The sequence below is a fragment of the Amphiprion ocellaris genome, chromosome 15, assembly GCF_022539595.1.
Source record: "Amphiprion ocellaris isolate individual 3 ecotype Okinawa chromosome 15, ASM2253959v1, whole genome shotgun sequence".
In the NCBI taxonomy this organism is placed as follows: Eukaryota; Metazoa; Chordata; class Actinopteri; family Pomacentridae; genus Amphiprion; species Amphiprion ocellaris.
Genome location: NC_072780.1, coordinates 22,475,478 through 22,497,800, shown reverse-complemented (window position 1 = coordinate 22,497,800; position 22,323 = coordinate 22,475,478). Strand labels below are relative to the sequence as shown.

General features: G+C 38.7%; 1 protein-coding gene across 3 annotated transcripts in view; it reads right to left on the bottom strand.

The window, feature by feature from the left end:
* ptprua (protein tyrosine phosphatase receptor type Ua) overlaps positions 1–22,323 on the bottom strand; it is a 158,608-nt gene that overhangs the window by 43,331 nt on the left and 92,954 nt on the right. For all 3 annotated transcript variants that reach the window (XM_055018039.1, XM_055018040.1, XM_055018041.1), the window contains exons 8-13: positions 21,793–21,902; positions 16,924–17,125; positions 14,863–14,965; positions 12,151–12,430; positions 8,402–8,438; positions 46–184 (exon numbers count right to left, since the gene is read on the bottom strand). In XM_055018039.1, the coding sequence (XP_054874014.1) occupies positions 46–184; positions 8,402–8,438; positions 12,151–12,430; positions 14,863–14,965; positions 16,924–17,125; positions 21,793–21,902 (871 nt within the window). The remainder of the gene's footprint in view (positions 1–45; positions 185–8,401; positions 8,439–12,150; positions 12,431–14,862; positions 14,966–16,923; positions 17,126–21,792; positions 21,903–22,323) is intronic.

The following is a 22,323-nucleotide window of genomic DNA, read 5'->3' as shown; positions in this document are numbered from 1 at the left end:
TCAAACCTGTCTCACGTCGGCAAAAACATTTGCACAGCCACTCACCCTTTCTTGACAATGATGACAATGGCCCCCAGCAGCAGAATGAGGACCACCAGACCGCCGGCGCAGGCCCCCAGGATCAGACCCATGTCCTCGGCATGCTGGGATACCTCCAGGGCCCTCTTAGAGTCTTTACAGGCAGCTGCACATCATTTATCATAGAAAAGTGATAGAGAATCAGAAAAAGAGAAATGTCAATTGTTAACTACACATGTAAAGTCAAGATGCCAAATGCTGTGATCTGAGGCCTATAAATAGTTGGTTTTAGAATGATTAGAACAAAAATAAAAAAGAATTTTATATTGTCCAGAAGACTGGCAGCCTCTTCTGGTCTTTATACCGTTGGTCTACAATGGCAGGAATCCTACAGGATTTCAAAAGGATTTTATTTGTCCATGTTGTATAACTAACTCTGAGATATTTGCCCCGCTCAGTAAACTGACAGTGGATGGAATTTTATTTGTACCTCACCTCTCAAAGGTTGGAAAAAAACAAACAAAACATTAAAAACATCACTAATAACAGTGGAGGATTTCCAAACTTCTCTGTTTAGAGTAATATTTAAAATACTGTCTATTAAAAACTTTTACGCATCTCCACTGTATGAGGTGGAGACAGAAAACTCAGGACAACTCAAAACCTGGACAACAAACAGTATCAGGTAATGATACACACTCTTTAAAAAAGCATGGCCAAGCATTAGGATGGAACTGAATGTAGAAACTGCAAATAAAATGTCAGACAGAGTAAACAAGAGAGGTGACAGTGTAACAAAAGAGTCTGAAAGCGAGAAAGCAGGGGGACCTGTCAACAAAAGGAAAAACTCTGAAAAAAGTTAAAATACCAACAGTTTACACAGTTTCACATATAGTACCAAAGCTTGGACACTCCTTCTCATTCAGTGGTTTTTATTAGATTATTTTGTACATTGTAGATTAATACTGAAGGTATCAAAATTATAAAATAACACATATGGAATTATTGTATAAGAAAAAAAGGTGTTAATCTTCAGTATTAATCTACAATGTAGAAAATAACACAAATAAATAAAAAGCATTGAATGAGAAGATGTCTCCAAACTTTTGACTGGTAGTGTATATTATGATTTGCCTGTTAGTTATGGGTTTTTACGTTTGCTGTTTTGTGCATAACTGAGTTTCATCCCCCTCAAATTCTTATTTTTGAAGTGTACATTGGAAGTTTTGTTTGATTATTTTGACACAAATGTGATTCCATACTCAGAGAAAGCCAGCATGTTGTATCTTTTACCAGGTGTATGGTTTTTTGGGACACATTTACATTAGCAGGAAAAAGTCTAACTCACATATATGCATATGCACTTATATAACCATTGTGATAGTTGACATTCTCCTACATTAAACTCCCTGATAATAATAATTTCATGGAGGTATATGGAGTTAGAATCACCACAGTGCTTTAAAGACAGCTCATGTTCAACTGTAACTCATATAATATCTAATCACTAATGGATACAAGCAAGCTTTTGCACATCTACAGCGATCCTGGCACAGTTATTGTAGTGCGTTGTCAGATTAAGGATCCACACTCTATGATGTTATATCCACCAGGTTAAACAAGCTGGAGACGGAGTGAAGTGCATTAGAGGTCACCATGGTCCAGCTGAAGCTTACACTAGATTCTTTTCAGCTAAAGTAGTCAGGAAGCTGGTATATTACCATGCAAAAGCTGTGCAACACTTAATCAGTAGAGGCTGCACAGGAATAAAGAGCTCACTAGACAATATCAGAAAGGGTTTGAACAATGTTTCAGTGCACTGATAGCAGCGAAGTGAGCGTCTACAAAGGAAGCGAGACATGTTTGGCTTGGGAGAGATGAGGCTCTGGTTATCTTACCGAGCTCATGCCCGCTTTCATCCAGGCTGCTATTTTCTTCCAGCCCGTGTGTCACGGTCGCAGTGTATTTCTGCCTACACTGCCATCTATGTTAGCTAACAGCATGAAATCTCCCTCTCTACGAATCATCTGGGCTCCCTGTTGTGTTTTATCCAAAGATGAAAAATTATTATTAACTATGAATGAACTGAAGTATTATTACACTTCAGGCAGCAGGCCTGTCGTTATCAAGGCATTTTAAAACGAGTAAGGCTGGGAATAAAAAAGTCAAAGCAGACATATACAATTAAAGAGTCTGAGGTTGGTCTCAGCAAGTTTGAGAACACAACAGAATTGGACACCCGTGTATTTTAGCAAAGCAAAGATGCAGGGATAAGTTATTCCCTTTTTCTGAAAAGATAGGACAAAAAAACTCTGTATAGTGAGGCAAAAGGATGAGTTTATCTTGATAAGCTCTAGATTGGTGGTTACTACCGCTTCTGGCAGACAATACAGTCTGACAGACTTAACTGTATTCACACAAATCATGCTGGATGAGTCATTCCGCCTTTGGGCCACATTTAGAAATTGGCAATGGTGGTACATTTTACTGAACCAATAATACAGCATTGGCCATTCACAGAAAATCCACAGGGTTTTCGAGAGGTGCAGTAAAGCTAGTGGGAGACATGTTTCATGTTTTCATATTTCATTTCATTTGGTCATCGTGAAAGCAGGTCATAATTGCAGAGTGTTTGTGTGAACCCTTGAAAAAAAGAAATCTGATTAACACAAACAAATACAGGCTTTGATAAAGACTGGGATTACATTACATTTCTCTTCCAGCCGTGAGGGAAAGAGGCTAGTTTTGTCATTTTCTGACCGGTTTAGTGCAATGGAATGTACAGATGAAGCATAAGAACAAGAGAAACAGGGCCACTGATGCACTGTGAGAAGTAAGTACAGAAGATGTCCTGCCAGTTGTGTAATCGGTTTGGCGAAATATGTATATTATACCAATAGCATGTGTTTCACTAGTTTCTTTGTGATTACACACTGACGCAATTCATCCATCCATTATCTATACACCGCTTAGTCCTCATTAGGGTCACGAGGGGCTGGAGCCTATCCCAGCTGACTTAGGGTGAAGGCAGGGAACACCTGGACAGGTGATCAGTCTATTACAGGACTACACAGAGAGACAAGCACACTCACATTCACACCTATGGACAATTTAGAATCACCAGTTAACCTGAGCATATTTTTGGAATGTGGGAGGAAGCCAGGCTACCAGAGAAAACCCATGCATGCACAGGGAGAACACGCAAACTCCTGCAGAAAGATCCCAGGCCTAGGCCGGGACGTGAACCGGAGATCTTCTACTCCATTGTGTAGCCCTTGACACAATTCGACTTCCAATTTAGTCAAGCAACTGATTAGCCTGTTGTTTTTTAACTTCCTGACACACAGTGCAGTCTCTCTGAAATCCATTGCAAAAGTTAGAATTTTCCAACGTACCTGGAGTACGTTGGAAAGTCCTATCACATTCTCTACTCTTCTGCTATGAGTCTCTTAATCAAAAAGAAACACTTTCTTCATTAAATAATCAAACCACTGCTGTATTTTTGACTGCTGTCTAGATACAACAGAACATGATAATGTCTTTTAATTTGTCTGAAAGAAGTTTCAAGACACGTGTGTAATATAGAGTAAGTAAATGTGCAAAGTAAAATGCAATAAAGGCCTGGCAAGGGGTTAGAACTTCAAATACAGCTCATGTTCAAAGTGCTGTATGATTAACATTACCACAGCACTAAATCCTGTTGCACTCTCCTGCAGGGTTTCACTGTTTCATAGAAACATAGTTCTCATTCACCAAGTCCAATCACTTCTACTCTGCCGTTCTTTTTTTTTTTTTTTTTTTGCGGATTTATGCACTGTCAACAAAATGTGGTTTCTGTGAATTGGTGTGCCATTTGTAAAGTGAGATGCATTCTATTATTTTAGTGACGAAGGACAGATAGCATTAATTCTCAAATAATACCCATTTAGCATTTGTAAATCTGTAGCAATACATTTCTGTTGTATGTTCTGTATATTGTCAACAAAGTTCAACGTTTCATCATCTCTTTGCATTTGATCTACAGTTTGTCAGGCAAGACACATTCAGTTGGGCTGAAACTGCCCGTACTATAATGACTCATGTTTGTTTTACATTTTCACAGCACTAACTCAATCAGTGCAATATGTCTCACGTCACACCACTTCACCAATCTGTTGCTCTCAGTTTCTGTTTTGACCAGAAAGGCTTTTCTCATTCACTTAATTAATTCCACCTGCTTCTACTTTGCCATTTTCTTTATTTGGTTTCTGGCTACAAAACTGAACACTTTATCATTCATCATTTCCTGGCATTAGAGAGGATTTTATCAGGGAAAGTATGTCTGATTATTTTAGACACAGAAAAAAAGCATACTGTCAACATTCATACATTGGTAGATGATCTGATGTTAGTTACATCAAACTTAAACAAATACAAATTTGTACTAATAAACATTCAGAAAAAAAAGCTTCTACAAATTTAGCATCACATATGAACTAATGTCAAAAATGTTCTAGTGTTTTGCCGATAAGTGTTAGCTAGTATCAATGACACAAATGCTTCTTTAAATGTTGCACGCTAAGAATTTAACATGAACACAAGGAGCTGTGTCCTTTGAGCTGCTAGAATGTTTTTAATGTTTTATTGACAGCCCATTAACACAAAAATAAAAATGTCAAAGTAGAATCAAATTAGAGAATGAAGGAGGAAAAGAAAAAAGCAACTGGGACTAGTCTCAACACAACCTGTGCTGGAAGTAATGAATACTATTATCAGGAGCTCAACACTAAGAAATTGCAAAGTAAAACCAACTTCAGTCACTTAGTGAATAAAAGCTCAGAAGTCTGAGCAGTAGAATGATGAGCACTTAGAAATATGTTGTTTAGACTGAGTGCTGTGGAAATATACATAATGCATAATTCATTAGGACATGGAAGAAGTGTTGACTTTGCTCTATGATTAAACAGCATAAACTGCAAGTTAAAAAAAAAAAAAAAAAAACATCAGGAAACACAAAGAAGTCTGACCAATCTGACAAAATAGACATTTTGGTCACCTTTTAGTATTTGAAACTAACTATCTAAAATAAGCTGGTTTCAGAAAAAGCTGTCTCGACATCAGAGGTAAATAAAGTGTAACAAAACTATTTCAGAATTTATGGTAATATGTGATTCCATTCAGCTGTCAAACAGATTTTAGGCAGAAATTTCAAATGCTGCAAAAGCTAAATGTGAATTTGTTGCTTTTTTACTGGCAAAAAAGACAAGCAAAAAAAAAAACCCTTCTCCTGCAAAAGAAAGAGGAATCTTTCGAGACGATTTGATTTGTAATAAACATATTCTAATTGTTCTGTGGTGTCAGCTAATGTTGACCACATTTCATCTGAAGACTAAAAGACCAAAGGCAAGTGCCTGGATGTCATTGGCGAAAAAACCACTCGCCCACCACTGCGCTGGCTTGGCCAGGCTGTTGGATGAGCGCAGCTGGCAGCACCTGTGTGTGGGAAGCTGGTGAGAGGAAATGAGAAACAGCCAGGAATGGTCTTAACGGGACCTCTGTGCCACCTCTGAGAACTGGAGTAGCATCAGTATGTCCTCTGGGCCTGCCTGCCACAGCCGTATATGCACAACTACAGTAAAAATGACTTCTATAAATATGCCTGCAACCAGCCCTCCTCCACCTGCGTGACACGCCAGCAGACAATAGTAAGGTAGGATTCTTTGATGTCATTGCACTTCACATATGAAAGAGTTCAGGGAAAGGAATCCAATTTAACTGCCACCTTTCTCTAGAGCGCTACAATCTTCAGGCATTATTCAGTAGGGAAGAAGGATGGAAAAACTCCATTTCACCCTCTGTCTCTCTCCCTTTCCCCTGTTGTTTGAACTGAGAGCCTTCTATCAGTGTCTGCCTCTCAAGCAAACGCTCCTGGTCGCTTCCTCTCTCAGGGAGAAAAAAAAAAAACGGAAACATTGCTGTATTGTGGATTTCAAAGTCATCAGAGCCCAAGAGGGGTTTGCCAAAATGTCAGTGTCAGTGATTCAAGAGGAACAGAGTGAGAACAGAGATGCATGTTTGCTTTCACCTTTCCTCCGGTGTCTCTGTTGAGGGGAGATTGGCACTGGAGCTCCTTCCCTGTAGCACCCAAAACAACACTAAGTCCGTGTCAAATCCCCTAAGCAGCAGCCTGATCCAGGATAACTGTCCAAGTCTCTGACATGTACCCAGTACCACACAGTTGATACGAATGTAACCACAAAAAGTCCTGCAGTGGTTTTGATTACCAAGAGATTCACACAGAGTTATTTGACATTATCTTAGCAAGGAAAAGACAACTGGTGCCCTCCATCTTACCTTGTTCTGCTGCAATTGTATTATTTTCGATAATCCAGCTTTTTCTGACCTTGCCCTTATTACAATAGGTAGTGAGAACATTTCATTGCACTGCTTTACATTAAGAAACATGAGGATACAACACTGCAAGACAAAAGTTTAACAAAGGACTCGATGAGGAGACAGATGTACAACATGTCTCCAGTACAACCTGCCTAACATGAGGATTATTATCCATTATAGTTTCTCTGTCCATGTCAGTAGAAACCTTTGCATATTTTTTTTTACTCCAGTTGTAAATAGAATGAACAGACCAGTGAATGATTCACAGTTTTAATTCAAACAATTTTTCAGGGAGATGCAGCATCAGTGGAATCAGACACTGCAGCTCCCGATCAGTGCTTCTTCTGCTTCCCAGAACTTCTCTTGTTCAGTAGATTATCAATTTGACCTGTTGCACTGATGTTAACGAAGAAACTCTTATCACGCAGTAATGTTATTTGGATGTTTTTGAAATAAATTGACTTATGGACCAACTCATCTACAAATTATAAGCAACAGCAAGTAGCAGCTGAAAGAATTGTAAACATGGAGACAGCAGACATTCATAAAATGGTATGCTAGTTTGACCCTGTATATGCAAAAAGACGATTTCTTTTTCTTTCTTCCATCAATTAATAAAGTATATAAATTAAATAATGTTAATTCAGCACTGCTATGTGTCACAGGTGATGTAGTTAATGTTACTTTTAGTCAGACAGAGAGCATGTAGTCATGGTAATGCTAATGGTAAGGTGAGCAGGATGGAGAGATAGCAAGAGGTTCAGATTTTGGAAACATTAACATTAACTGGATTTACGAAGGAGAATGCATGTGTTGTATGCCTGCAGGGCAGAGAGAAATGGACACTGAGACTTTTGCATTAACCTCATGATAGACAAGAATAACACCTGCAACCATGGTAATGGTTTGAAGCTCTATAATGAAGCACTCCCTAGTGTCCTGTCTATACTATTCTGCCAAACAAGAAAGCTATATGGATATACACAAATAGTTGAGGTGACAACTGTTAAAATTCGTTTTCAAGTGGTTCAGATGAAACTAGGGACTTTCTAATGTATTTGCCCCAAAGTCACAAAATCTGTGATCCAATATCTCACCAAAGAAGCTGATGAGTAAACATGCTGGCAAAAAAGTATCAGATCCTTTACTTAAGCAAATGCAGTAATGCCGGAATATCAAAAACATTTAATAAAAGCAGTACAATAGTACTGTAGTTGATTGAGGTGGAGTGAACTATAACAGCTTCATACACTTTCCGGTAATTTCATTTCAACGTGGCATCACATTTTAAATATTGATTATATTTTGTAGAATTTTGGTAGCTTATCAACGTTTAAATCCAGCAGTTTCTAGGACATTTCATTCAAAACCGCAAATGTCATCCTGGTGGTGGCACCAGAGACATTCGGGTTCATCATCTGGGAACCACAAATATTTGCTCAAAATGTTGTGCCAATCTGCCCACTGCATGTAATAAGTGAAGTTTGCTGGTTGTTCTAGAAGAAAAGACAGACTCACTAAAGTCATTAGGGTTTATCCACTGGTGCAGAATGAATGTCCAATCCATTCAATGATGCTGAGATATTTTAATCTGGTGGACGGCAACATGGCTAAAATGTGCCATTGCTGCTAAGTAAAGCCTATTTTAGAGATACATTCTTAGTAATTTGCGTTATTATTTATGTCAGTGTGATTTTGAAATAGAGTTAGTCATTTTTTGAAAAGACAACACAGAAATTACTATTCCACTTTGACTTTCTAGAACATTAAGCTTAAACTGAAGCTTTGCTGTAAAAGAAGACCACCTTCCTATGTGCCATCAAGCAGTCTAGCAGTCCAATGAGATAGACAACAATGTGAAAGGCATAAAGACAGGACAGAAGATAGCCTCTGTGATGTTACAGTAAACCATTTTTTATGTATACTGAATTATATTTAATGTGATAATAATTTATGATGTGAAAATGTTTCATGTATAGCACCTTTAAAATTGACAAGCCAGCTTTACCTTTGCGAGCAATCCGAATACAGTTAATTCTGGTCTCCTGTGGGTAAAAGAAAAGGCTGAGTTAATTCATTTGGCCTGGTACCATGAAGACACGATAAAAAAAAGAAAAGGAAACACCACACACACAACAACTTACTTATGCCCGTGCAAATCCACAACCTTGTCTAAAACTTGCAACTAAAACTTGCAGACAGCCAGACCATGCTCAGACCTTTGCCATGTGGAGAAAATAATTGAAATTTCCTAGCAGATGACATCTCCTTGTGATATGAGACCTCTGCTCCCCCTCACCATGTCAAGCCTCTCACCCGGGTCCACTGATTGGCTCTGCTCCCCTCACAAAACAGCCACCTCTATCTTGGAGATAGAGGGGCATGTTACCAAATTAAGATTTAAGGAAGCTAAATCAGCCTTTATGAGCAATTATGCTAATCTGTGCTCTGAGATTTGAGTCAAAAACCTTTCACCTAAAACCGCTCCCAAATTACCTTTTTTAATTGGAAATCTGTTTTAAGTGGATTCTCATCTCCTCTCATCTCTAACAGTGACAGATAAGTCATATTTACGCCCACCCAGGGGTTATTAAAGCAGTGGCAGGTAGTATGTCATGTGTCATCCTGTCCTCTATCAAGGTGGGATCTGGGCCTTTTGGAACAGAAACACTATTGCTTATCAAAGTAGAAATGTAATACTACTGAGCCTCCAATCTTATTAGGAAGAGTGACAAAATATATTGAAGTATCCCCATCCCTGGGGTGGATCTCAAGTTTGATCAGATTTGATTCTGGTACTGGATGCGCTTATCCAATCTGAATCCTTTCTAATCCACCACAGAATCCATTTAGGTTCAGCCCTCAATGTTTGTAAGTAAATAAAGTTGGAAACAATGAAAACACAATGATTCCCTTGAGATATGTAATCACTTATTGTTATGAGAGTGGATAACATGACAGTTTTGAGTAGTGGATGCCAGCTTGAAAGACGAGCAGGATGAGCCATGACATGTTGATTAAATGTAACATTTACAGTGAAATAATAGCTTTCTGATCCTGCATGCCTTTTCTCCCCATTCTTAGCTGTTCTGGCATCAAACAGACTAGACTGAGTTGATAAAAAAAATCACCTGTATATAATGTTTTTTTCTGCAATTTTTGCTCTGTGTTTCTTTTTCTTATCTGTTCCTGCACTGCCTTTATACTTTTTCTTTGGAGCTGCTGTAACGGTGAACTTTCCCCACTGTGGGATCAATAAAGTTTATCCTTATCCTTATAACCTTAAAATATATTCTACCGTGCAAAAGTTTGGGGTCACTTAGGAATGTCCTTATTTTTGGAAGAAAAGCAGTTTTTTTCAATGACGATAACAAATGAATCAGAAATACAATCTAGACATTGTTAATGTGGTAAATGACTATTCTCGCTGGAAACGGCTGATTTTTAATGGAATATCTACATAGAGGTACAGAGGAACATTTCCAGCAACCATCACTCCTGTGTTCTAATGCTACATTGTGTTAGCTAATGGTGTTGAAAGGCTAGTTGACGATTAGAAAACCCTTGTGCAACTAAGTTAGCACATGAATAAAAGTGTGAGTTTTCATGGAAAACATGAAATTGTCTGGGTGACCCCAAACTTTTGAACGGTGGTATAAATATGAGATGCATGAAACTTGTAGGGCTGCATTGGTTTCAGAATTATTATTATTATTGTTTACTTCTTCATGTTTGACGGCCAGTTAAGGGAAGCAGAGCAAACTGAAAGCACAAAACTGACAGACAGTCTTGATATTTGTTATAGTAACCATGTTAGCACACATAACCAGCAGAGCAACATTAGCATTCATTTGGCGTTCTGGCTATTGGACCTATGTAATTCTAAAACCCACTCTCCTTTTAGCTTTCTTGTGGTCTCCCTAGCTGTTAAATGCTGCACTATGTTCACCGTCTAACTTTGCCTGCTGTTTAGACTCTTAGATTGGATGATTATTCTTCAAGAGTAATACAGTGCCATGCAAAAGTATTTTGCAAATAGTTTTGCATGGCACTGTCTCATGTCTCTCTCTTTTTTTTTTTTGTAATAGCTATTTGATGAGTTTTTTAAAGTTGCCTAGTAGTCACTGCTATGAGTTAGATGAGTAAGAAATATGAATTAGTGCAGCTTTAACTGACTGATTTCCACTACTGAAACCAACATGATCAATTAGAAAAGATTCACCACTGTGTTGCTGCAAAAACAGATCATTACATTTTTGTGCATTGCTCTTGTTCATAAAGAAAGACAAAATGTAATAAATAAATAAATAAAATCCATAATAAATCTGTTAGCTTTGGATATTTTGCCAAAATGGAGCTGAATTCAAGATTTGATTCCATCCTTCACAATCGAAATACCAGTATATCCAGCATATCAAAAAAATTAGATAAATGCCATGCAGTTGCAAATGATTCGTATTAATACATGCAGTGTTGACATGGAAAACATCAGCTTGCTGATATGTTCATGTTCAGTGAAATAGATAATATAACAGTAATTCTGGTATTTCTAAAGTGACTCCTACAGACACGACAGAAAGAAAAAATAGTTGAAAAAGTGTGTGCTTGTTGCCTACTTGTGTGTGTCACAACAAACTGGCAAGACCAATCACACATCTTTCAAGCCTCACTGACGGCATATCTGCCAAAGCAATTATGGTTTCAATTCAGTGGCAACTCATGGTCCACAGTAAGCTTCGTACATCTAATTTATCCAGAGTAATTGTCAAAATAATTAGTTTTTTTCCCCCTTTTTCTCCCCGAGCAGCCCATTTCTTCTGAAACACAACCATAGTTTACAAAATAGATTGAAGATGAAAATTTGTACGACAAAAATGAAAGTTATCAACATGTATTATAATAGTCAGTTTGTTGTGTTGGCTTTCTGTCTCAGAGTTGCTGTGCCAACAGAGCTTTTCATTTGGTCTTAAGGGAGAACCATCACAAATGCAACTGCTGATTACAGATCAGAAGGGAGAGATTTTTGTCAGATATACAGTGTGTCATTTTTGACCCGGACCAGATGCTGACTGTGGTCATTCTGGCCCTTGAGGCCAGCCCATCAGCACCAAGAGGAAACTGTCTACATCCTCTGCGGTGTCAGATACTTAGATATCTGGAGGAGAAGATGCAGCCATGCAGGCATACATAGACTCCATATGGGCCTAATGATTTAAACAGCATTTACTTTCACTTTCACTGTGCAGCACACTCCTTATTCATGCTTCAGTTACTTTTACAATTGCTGAAAGAGTTTCTTTTCGGATCTTTTTATGTCTGCAAGCAGTGTTTGATTTATTTATTTATTTATTTTTTACAAAGATAGTTTATTTTTAAAGTTTTTAAAGAGTTTCAGTATGAGACAATCTGACAACTGGATGAGTACAAAAAAGGCAAACTGAATTCTGCAAATAATTGTTTTTATGTGTCTTCGGGAGAAATGCTTGGACTTTTTTGAGAAATGATGCAATATGTAGCCCAAGAACCAGTCACCCAAAACCCTAAAAAAGCAAAACATACATAACCTAATTTGAACATGCAACTAAAGCCTAACTGTTTATACAGAGGACTACGTCCTCTCTTGTAGTGCCTGCAGCATGCTGCCTTCTAACTTGCTTGATGCAAATCTAAACTGACTAGCAAGGTTGCTAAAACATAAAAGCAGTGTATGTGAGCTCCAGGAACACACATCTTGACAGGCATCTTAATGGTTCTTACCCCTCTGAAGTTGCTGGTGGCCTGAAAGTAGATGAGGTAGTTCTTGGTGGGGTCTAAAGGACTGTTCCAGTAGCCGTTGTAGGTGTGATTATCACCCACGGTGAAAGGCGTGGCCTCCGGCAGACTGCTGGGAGCCAGCTCAGCGGTGTAGTAATGTGGGGTCCCCTTAGCCTGGGCTTCGCTGTGTGAGTTTGGAGTGGGGAAACAGTCCACGGTGCCCAGTTCCCTCCTCCTCACCTGACGGGACCCATCTTCTTCCACCACCACCACTTGGTAGGCACTGAGAGAGGACAACTCGGAGGTTAGTACTCCAAAAATGTGCAAATACTATTTAAACTAATCAAACCACTACAGAGTACAAAGTGAACTCCAGCATATAATAAGTTTGCCTATGATTTTGGTCATTATTTCTGGTTGACATAACATTGTGCTCCATAATTATGATGCTAAGATGTTGGTTTAATTTCTCAATGTGCATGAAGATAGATATGGTGGGTCAGAGTTGAACCGGGAAGCCAGTCTGTAAGTTGTCACTGATGATGACAACAGGCAGTTTGAGTAATGAGTTTACTGTGTATCTTTGTTCTCTTTAGTAAATAAGTTTAGCTAACCTGGCGGTTTGTTTATAACCCGTCTGTCTTGTTTATGTGGCTGTATCACTTTTTTTGTAGCAGCCGTAATGTTTTTTTTCAGTGTCACCACATTCCCAGCTGCAAACTCTCAAGTAACTTTGTGGGCACAGTATTATTTTTTATGTAAAGAGCAGTGACAACCAGAAATATGTAGATCTTTCCCAATGGTGTCCATTCTGTCATATCTGATGAGAAACACTATACCTGTATACATTAATAGTGAAAGTGGTGCCATTAGTCCCAGGAAGAAGGACAATGTATTGTACACCACCGTTCAAAGGTTTGGGGTCATCCAGGTGATTTCAGGTTTTCCATGAAAACTCACACTTTCATTCATGTGCTAACATAATTGCACAACGATTTTCTAATCATCAATTAGCCTTTCAACACGATTAGCTAACACAATGTAGCATTAGAACACAGGAGTGATGGTTGCTGGAAATAGGGCTCTGTACCCCTAAGATATTTCATTAAAAATCAACCATTTCCAGCGAGAATAGTCATTTACCACATTAACATTATTTAGACTGTATTTCTGATTAATTTAACGCTGTCTTCATTGAAAAGAAGCTGCTTTTCTTTCAAAAATAAGGACATTTCTGAATGACCCCAAACTTTTGAATGGTAGTGTATATATCTGAAATAACAATTGTGGCTCTGAAGAAAGATATTATGGATGCATGAAATGTTGTTTTTGACAAGAAAAAAACATTTTATATACATATCCAGACTAGCTTGCCATTGGTGTCAGCCTCCTGCTAACTCCCAGCTAATCCAAAAATGAGCGAAGCGGTAAATCTGAGGTGGATCATGCAAACTGGGTCATGGACTGTCCTGTGAGGGTCCCTTTTCACACAAAACAGAAACAGCCTTACAGTTTAAACAAGTGAGTTACATGAAAATGTATCCCCCAGACAGTTGTCATGAACGGCAAAGGTAGCTACAGAAACCAAAACCATTTTATGTACCAGGTTGTGAACACGTTGATTTCTGCTGTAAAGTTAGATTTTCAGCCCGAGAAGCTGCTACTTGTTTGCAGTTTAAGAGCTTGCTACCTTAAGTGTTAAGGGGCATTCGACTGACTGTAAAATGACATTCTGAAATTTCAAATACCATGTATTACAAATTACTAGGAGAAATGTCATCACAAATAAATAAAAGCATACTTTTGAAAATTGGTATGCTAAGGTAAAAATAGTTGTTAAATAGAAGTGAGGTCCAATAATACATTTTATAAAAGTGGAGATGAGGAGAGAACTATTTCACTTTTTTTTTTGATTGATTGATCTGATTTATATATTTACTTCTATGCATTTTTTCATTATTTATTTCAAAATGTATTTACTACCGAACATTTTGGAGCTCCAAATCCAGAAGCTTCAGTGTTCATGGTTGCCATGAAAGAGTGATGCAGTCTTGTTCGTCTTTGACAGACTGTCACTGCACAACTTTGAGTATATTTCCATGAACATTGTTATATCTAAAATAGAGGAATGTATTCTTCCATGAAGGACCGGATGCTCTTTTGCAGTTTCCCTCACAGCCCATGGTTTTATTTCTCACAAACCCTGACTTTTGATTGAAACTGGAGTGTAGCACTCATTACAGTGACATGGCTGTCAAACAGCCAGCACATGATTGGTTGGCATGTGGCGTTATTCCTAAGCCGTGACACAGTGAGTCAGATTTCAGGGTAGATGCATGGATAATGGTTCACTACCTATTTTAGCTTTTTTTCTGATTTAGTGTTGCAGTATTGCTACGTCTTCATTTCAGTATCTTGATGATGTCAGTAGCAACTGCGCTAAAATGAATGATAATTCCTAATATTACTGACTGGTAAAAAACTTGGGACACTTTCTTACTTTCTGTGCAAAGCCACCATGCTTTAACAGAATGTTAAATCCAGAACCCCTTTTTGGTTTTTCATGCATTTTGCTTAAAATGGTGTCTACTGCAAGCTTACAGAACTGTTTCCTGGTGCTCCAAAAGCGCTTTTTTTAATGCAGCTATGAATATCACAGCGTGGGGGAGTAGTGAATGGATGCTGGGAAAGGAGTGGCGCATGTATTAGTTGTACCTGACAGGAGCCCCTCTCCCAAGGGCAGGGCGCAGCAGCACGGTGATGGTGCTCTCCGACTCACTCAGCGGAGAAGGGATGTCTTCATAGTCAAACACAGGGGCTGAGAACAGGAATGGAGAAAGGAAAGTCACACAGAAGAGTGAAGGCACAGTTTAAAAACTTGAGACAGTGTAGACAATAACAAGAACCATTTCAAGCGTTTCATTTTCTGGGAAAGATCAAATACGTTTTGTTTAGATTTGAGAGTTTAAACAGACATGTAGCTGCACTGCTGCTTGGATATTTTATCAATTTTTTTATCCTTACATGAAAAGATAGAGCGAGCTATCTTTATTCATTACCCAACCAAGTCCCTAGTGTACTAGCGTGTGGAGGCCTCCCACACAGTGCCATTGACTGATGATGACTAGAAACAGCAGCCAACTACAGAGAAAACAAGAGGCTCTTATAATATAATTAGGACAGATCTCAAAGCTGCACAACCTCAGCAAAGCTCTGGGGACAATGAGGTTGAGTGTTCCCATCTCTGTTTACTACAGGGAGTGAATTAACTGGAGTATGTAGTGAAGCAAATGGCTATCCTGGTACAACAGATAAGCTGAAACAAAAAGGCTCCGAAATGGAAGTGGAAAATGTTTCTGAGGCAGGGCATTAATGCTTGTCATAAAAACCTGCTTGTGTAACCTGTCATCTGAAAAGCACACACTCGTGCTTGCACACAACCGGCTGAGGTCTGCATTATACGGCAGCACTGAGGCGTGTTGGAGCCATGTTAGGCGGTTAATTCCAATGAATTATGAAAACACTAATAGTACAGCGTTGCACTTTTATGCTTGCTACCAAACTGGAGCAGGAGTTGGCTGTCCGCTGAGCTTTTCTGACAGCGCAGCCAAGAGAGAGCATGTTACACTGTAGGTTGAATTATATACCTTGACAGCTGTGAGCCCACATAGGCCACCTTCTAAAGCAGATGGAACAGGTACGGAAAATAGGGAAAGAGGCAGAACAGGTTACGTTACTATTACTACTTAAGAGTCACATTTTGTGTGTCAGACAATTAGTTTAATGTACATAGCTCAATTTAGAACATATAAAACACCAAAATGTGTAGCCATGACAGCTGACACTGATTTAAATATAAATGCTGCTACATAGAAAGCAGCAAATTAGAAAACATGGATGATTCACACACATCTTCAGCTCAGCAGCACAAAAGATCTATACAGTCACCACAGTTACAAGACACACACAAGATTAGTGTCACTAATTCATGATCTGACCAAATGTACCTTTTTTATTATCTGCACAAGGAGGGTATACATCAATAATTCCTGGAAAAATCCAAACCATTTACATACTCCATCGACCCCCTACATGTTTTATGGAACCACATCACAAAAACCTTCGATGTTTCGTCAGAGTAAACACGATTAGTGAAAACAAGGTGCAGATACTCAGTCGAGAAGAGAGTGTTTCACATTCCCCACAGACACAGTTCCAGACTGATCTCAAGATCCATACCGGCAACCTCTTCACTCACAAACACCGCTTCTCTAATTTCTGAACTGCTGTGTTGCCTTTGAACGGTAAACACAGACTGTGGTGATGTGAACAAAGCTGTTTTCTCCCAAACCACTCATGTTGAACATTTGTAGTTTGCTATAATTTGGTCTGCTGTTATTCCATCAAATGAAAGCAATGCACATTTAAAAGCTGTTTGGCTCAGGGAGGATGCAGATAATTTGTATTATTTAGAAGTGTATGCATAATTCAATCAAAGCTCCTAAAAAGGAGGGAATTAAAAGCTATTGCTTATTCTTTTTTTGCTATCATAGTAATTCTTTGTTTATTTTATTAGGAGAAAATATATATTTATATGTTTTGAAAGCTGTGCTGTCAGTCACTGAAAAACTGAAGTCAACATTATCATCATATATGGACATTGTTGCACTGAGATTGCTCAAGACCATAGTTTGACCTTAATCTACTTCAACACACTCATTCGTACACACACACACACACACACTACAGTAAACAGTAATCAACACAAAGCCTTACCAGAGATGTTGGTGGTGATCTCAGTGAGCGCTGTCTGGCCGAAGCCTTTGGCAGTTCGGGCACGGACAGACACCAAGTATGTGGTTCCAGGATGCAGGCCTGAGAACATGTGGTAGGTCTCGTTCCTCAGCTTGGACACTGTACGGCGAGGACCAGGCACATTAATGCCAGGGTCAGATGATTCGATGCTCTGGTAGCTGATCTGCAAACAGGGAAAAGACAAAGCTGGATTAAAACAAGAGTCTACAGCTACCCTTGCAGCTGTGTTAGTGCTTTGACACTAGGAAAGTACTGGTTCTCGAACAGGTTCCATTCTGGAATTGTTGAACTAGAGGACCGCCTTGCAAATCCGCCCACATTTCCACCAATTTGCAGAGGAAAAGTTATGTCACCACAACAGACTGCACAGACATACTACATGCAAGACAGGTGGTATGTTCTACAGTGTCTGTGTATTCACTGTTTTACCTTTCAAATAAGATATATGCAGTGATGACATGTCATGGTTCACCTCTCTCTGGACCTCTTAATGTTTTAGTGGAAACACAAAGAACAGTTCTAATCTAGCTTTACAAACTACAACAGAACATGTTCTGCGTAGGTGAGAATGCTCCATGTGAGGCTTTATTATGATTAAATGATGCTTTGAGACATTTTTTTTTGCACCAGTTTATTCCTTTTCTGCATCAATCTATAGTATCACTATAAGGCAAAACACAAAATTTGGCCACCAACAAACAATTCAGAACATAATGAAATTTAACGCACTGTAGCTCTCGGGCATTCTGTATTGCTTTCAAGCATTTACTCTCCGGTAGATCAGCTTTTCCCATTAAATAGTATCTCTGCTGAGTCAACACACATACATACATGATTTATGCTTCTGTATCTTTGGTTTGGGAAAGTAACCTCTTAAAATATGCACATTGAATCTTTTCGTGTTACTGATGAATTGAGTCAGTTTAATTATTTGATATACCGTACTCCTACAATTTAACAGCTCTGATGTGTTCCAACAACATTTTAACTCATGTTTAAAACTTTCTGCACATTCAGAACATACAACACACATTGTTATGTTTGTTTATAATATTAAAATTCCGAGGCTTCTCTCTTGTTATTATTGGACGCAACAAATGCACATGTTTTAACCCTTAGATGCATAAGTGGGTCTAAAATGACCCGGCAAGGTAAGTTTCTTGCAATATCTTTGTAATGAAAAGCTTTTTATCATTTCATATTCCAGGTATTCCTCAAAAAACATGTTTTGATATCACTCCATTTAAATTTTTAAGTTACCTTTTATATTTTTAAAGAAACTGTAATATTTGTATTACTACCCCAAGTTCTTTATTCCTGATAATGTCATACAAGAGGTGATGAAGTGCACAAACTTGGAGGGATGGAGAGCAGCAACAGTCAGAGGAAAAGAGTAGAAAAATGACAACAAAATGAATGCTGACATTCTTCTGTTGCGGTTCTGTGTAATATTCTTCTTTTTCAATTATCAAAATGTTCAAAATCTGTTATAAAGTGAAAAATAAATGTGTCATAAACGTGTTATTTCTAACCAAAATGACAAAAAATGGCAAAAAAAAAAAAAAAACCCACATTGATCCTTATATGGGTTATTTTTGACCCACTTATGGAAGTGTGTAGGGTCCAATCACTTGTGCATCTAAGGGATAAACATTGAGTTGGGTGTGTCCCTTACATCTACATGCATTTTTTCAAATGCTAATATGAATACAACAACGGCTTCAAGAAACATCAGAGAGTCATCTAAATGATCACAATACATCCTGTGGGTTACAAAAAAGTCAGAGCTAACTTTCGGTTAATGAATCATTTCACTTAAAAACAAAAGGTCAATCTAATGGTGCCACAAAAGTAAATATTAGTGGCTCACCAAAGTCATAAGGATTCATTGTCTGTCATACAAACCTTCTGTGCAAATCAGTCATGTAAATGCTGAGATGTTTCACAAGGTATGGTAAGACTTAGATGTGCTAGAGGAAGTGCTGGGGATGAACAAAGTTATTTGGCTCTCACTGGGGATCATGAATATCTGTAATGTCTGGAACACAGTGGTATACTGCATGACAAACCATCATTACCATCTCTACAGCTACACTGCTAGCATGAATAGTAAAACAGAAATGTGACCCATTAACAGCTTTTGATTATATGGATGAAAGAACATGATAATTACTTTAGAATAATGTAAGTTAGATTTTTGTCCTTTACCAAGTATGTGTTTGAAATAGGGCAATGCCATCATAGTATTGGTGCCATTGTTGGGCCACAACAGACTGTACTGTATGAGCCCATAGAGGATCTGTTAAAAGCTTTACACAACCTATAGCTTACTACTCACTCTGCCTGAAAGATTGGCATTTTATTTAAAATCCCTCCCGTGAGAAATGCCTCTCAATTAATCTTAGGACTGCAGCGAAAAGATGTCGTCTCTCAGCGCAGATCTAATAAATCTTGTGCTGCAGTTAGGCACCGATAATCAGACCTGGGTAGATTCTGTGTCATATCCTCATTCTACAGCACTGTTGGCCTGGTTTTACACAGCTTTCTGGATTAACTCATAATGTAAAAATAGTAAATACTGAAGGTGACAAATAAGAATTAAAACCAGAATGATGTTTTTGTTGTTGTTGTTGTTACTGCTTTGATGAATGTGTGTAGGTGTGTAAACTGAGGTTCATAAAACTGAAAAATAAGCCAGGCTGGTTCTAAAATTGCTCAGTCTTCATTCCAACAGAATGTTTCTAGAGCGTGTGAATCTGCTAACACCTGACTTCTGGAGAGTTTACTCTGCAGTGTGGCCTAAATCTACGAGGTCACGCATCCTCCAGGTGCTACTGTTTGTTTCCACAGGATAAAGGAGTGCAGTTTATCCGTTTGTACACTAACTTTTAAAAAGTTTGGGATCACCCAGACAATTTCATGTTTTCCATGAAAACTCACACTTTTATTCATGTGCTAACATAATTGCACAAGGGTTTTCTAATCATCAATGAGCTTTTCACCACGATTAGCTAACACAATGTAGCATTAGAACACAGGAGTGATGGTTGCTGGAAATGTTCCTCTGTACCCCTATGTAGATATTCCATTAAAAATCAGCTGTTTCCAGCTAGAATAGTCATTTACCACATTAACAATGTCTAGACTGGATTTCTGATTGATTTAATGTTATTTTCATTGAAAAATGCCTTTCTTTCAAAAATAAAGACATTTCTAAGTGACCCCAAACTTTTGAATGGTAATGTATGTCCTACCCTCTCCCTCAGTGCATGCTGGGACAAAACTCAGAGCTAAACCTCTGTATTTATCAAAATGACATGTCATTATTGGTGGCATACTTTATACAGTGTGTTATTGATTAGAACTCAGGGGGTCATGGCTTCTGGGGGACAGGATGATTGCTCCTACTTTGTTTAGTTTTTGAATTGTTCCTTTTTCATTATGAATGAATCTTTCAATAATCAGACTCAGCTTCTTTTATAGTCAGCAGAGGGAGGTGGTAAGGGTCAATAGACAGATAAACACAACACCAGACTATTACTTGGGACCTGTTTCATTTTTCTAGCAACAGTCAACATGGGTTTCTTTTAACCATGACTGTGGTTTGTTATTTTGGCTTGTTTCTGAACTCTGAACCAACCAAACCTTAACCAGATTGATGAGTAAGATCATAAAACTATTTCCTTTTAGAAATAGTGTCCATAATGTTAGACTGGGGGTAGTCCTGTCTGTTTCTGGTCAACAACTAAGGTCTGTAGATATGGTACACTGGCTACTGGGTTCAAATGAACACAGATTTGAAAAAAAAAAAACATTCACTACAGAATGCGCAAAAAAAAACACAAGGTGAAAACTGGCTCGTTCATATGTGCTACAGAGTAGATGACTGACAAACAATAATCACAGCTGCTAGCACAAGTGCTCTGTTTCAAATTTACTGAACATTTTGACAACTCAAGCCACTCTTCTTATTTAAATACTGAAAAATGATCTTGAAGTCTGGACATTTTATGAATATTTAAGAGGATTAACCACGTTTTGTCTCGTGATGGTAACACACAAATAACGGCCAATGTTTTGTTTTCAGATTTTGGTAACGGCATAAAAAATTCAGTCCACAGCACTAGTGGTTTGCAGGTGAGCAGTAAGGCACTTCATCTGTATGCGGACTGAGGTTACAGCATTACTCATTTCTCTGCCTAGTTCCTCACTTCTCAGGCTTCAGCTTATGAATGGAAACTAGCTTTCTCTCCCTATTGGGTGACCATGTGTTAGGGCTATAGTGGGTCTTCACATCTACTTACAGAAAAAAAAAAAAAAAACTCCAAAGACCAAGCTACAAAGGTCTACAGTTGATACGGGGCCATCAATAATTAATTAGAAACATTTAAAGTTGCCCCCTTGTGGAGGCATCTCTTAGGCAAATAAGTAATTAGAATGGTTGTCCCCCATGTAATTACAGCCTGAAGTCTGTGCCTCAGCTTCATTACCATACGAACATGTACAGTAAATCCGATAAACTGTGAAAAGTGGGTCCTACCTACTCTAGTGGCTCAGCCTCATGTGTGCTACCAGCATCAGGGCAAGAAACAGGAAAAACAGCCCAGAAGGAAATCAAAGAGGTGGAGCAGGGCATTCTTTAGAGCTAGCAGAGGAGAATTAGCCTTGTTTTGAGTCGTTGTACTGAAGGAGGATAAAATGGATTAAAAAAAAAAAAAAAAGGTGATAGAAAAATAACATTCTACACCTGGAGAGGATTAGTGTGTGATGTGAAGGCAGCCACATTGTTGTGGACTGTAGATTTTTTTGTGAGAAAACAAGGTATCCTACCTCGTACTGCGTGATGAGACCATTTGGCTCTATGGGCTCCTCCCACTTGAGGAAGATCATGTCATCGAGCGGGGTGAAGGTCAGAGACTCTGGAGCGATACCGCCAGGAACTACAGCGGGAGAGAAATACAACCTCCTCTGAAACAAACACTCCACTCGGGTCTCAAGTTAATGGACTCCTGCGCAGGCATGCCAGGAGGTAAAAACACCTTTGACAAAGCGAAAAGGCACAGGGCCAAGGAGGGATGGAGAAGGAGGACAGAGCGGGAACACAGAGACAGAGCAGAAGCAGGGTGATGAAAGGAAACTGTGGACCGACGTGATTCCAGCCCTCAGGATGAATTGAGATTCTGGCTTCTACTGTGGATAACAGAGCACTATGTCTTGGAGGATGACAGTCGATTTTTCTTCTTTTAGCACCTTACTGACAGAGAAACACTAAGGTAATCCAACCTGTGAGCTGCCTGAATATCTCTCTGCATTTTTTGGTTTAATGAGATGCATCTTCTTAAAGGAGTACATCTTGCTGTT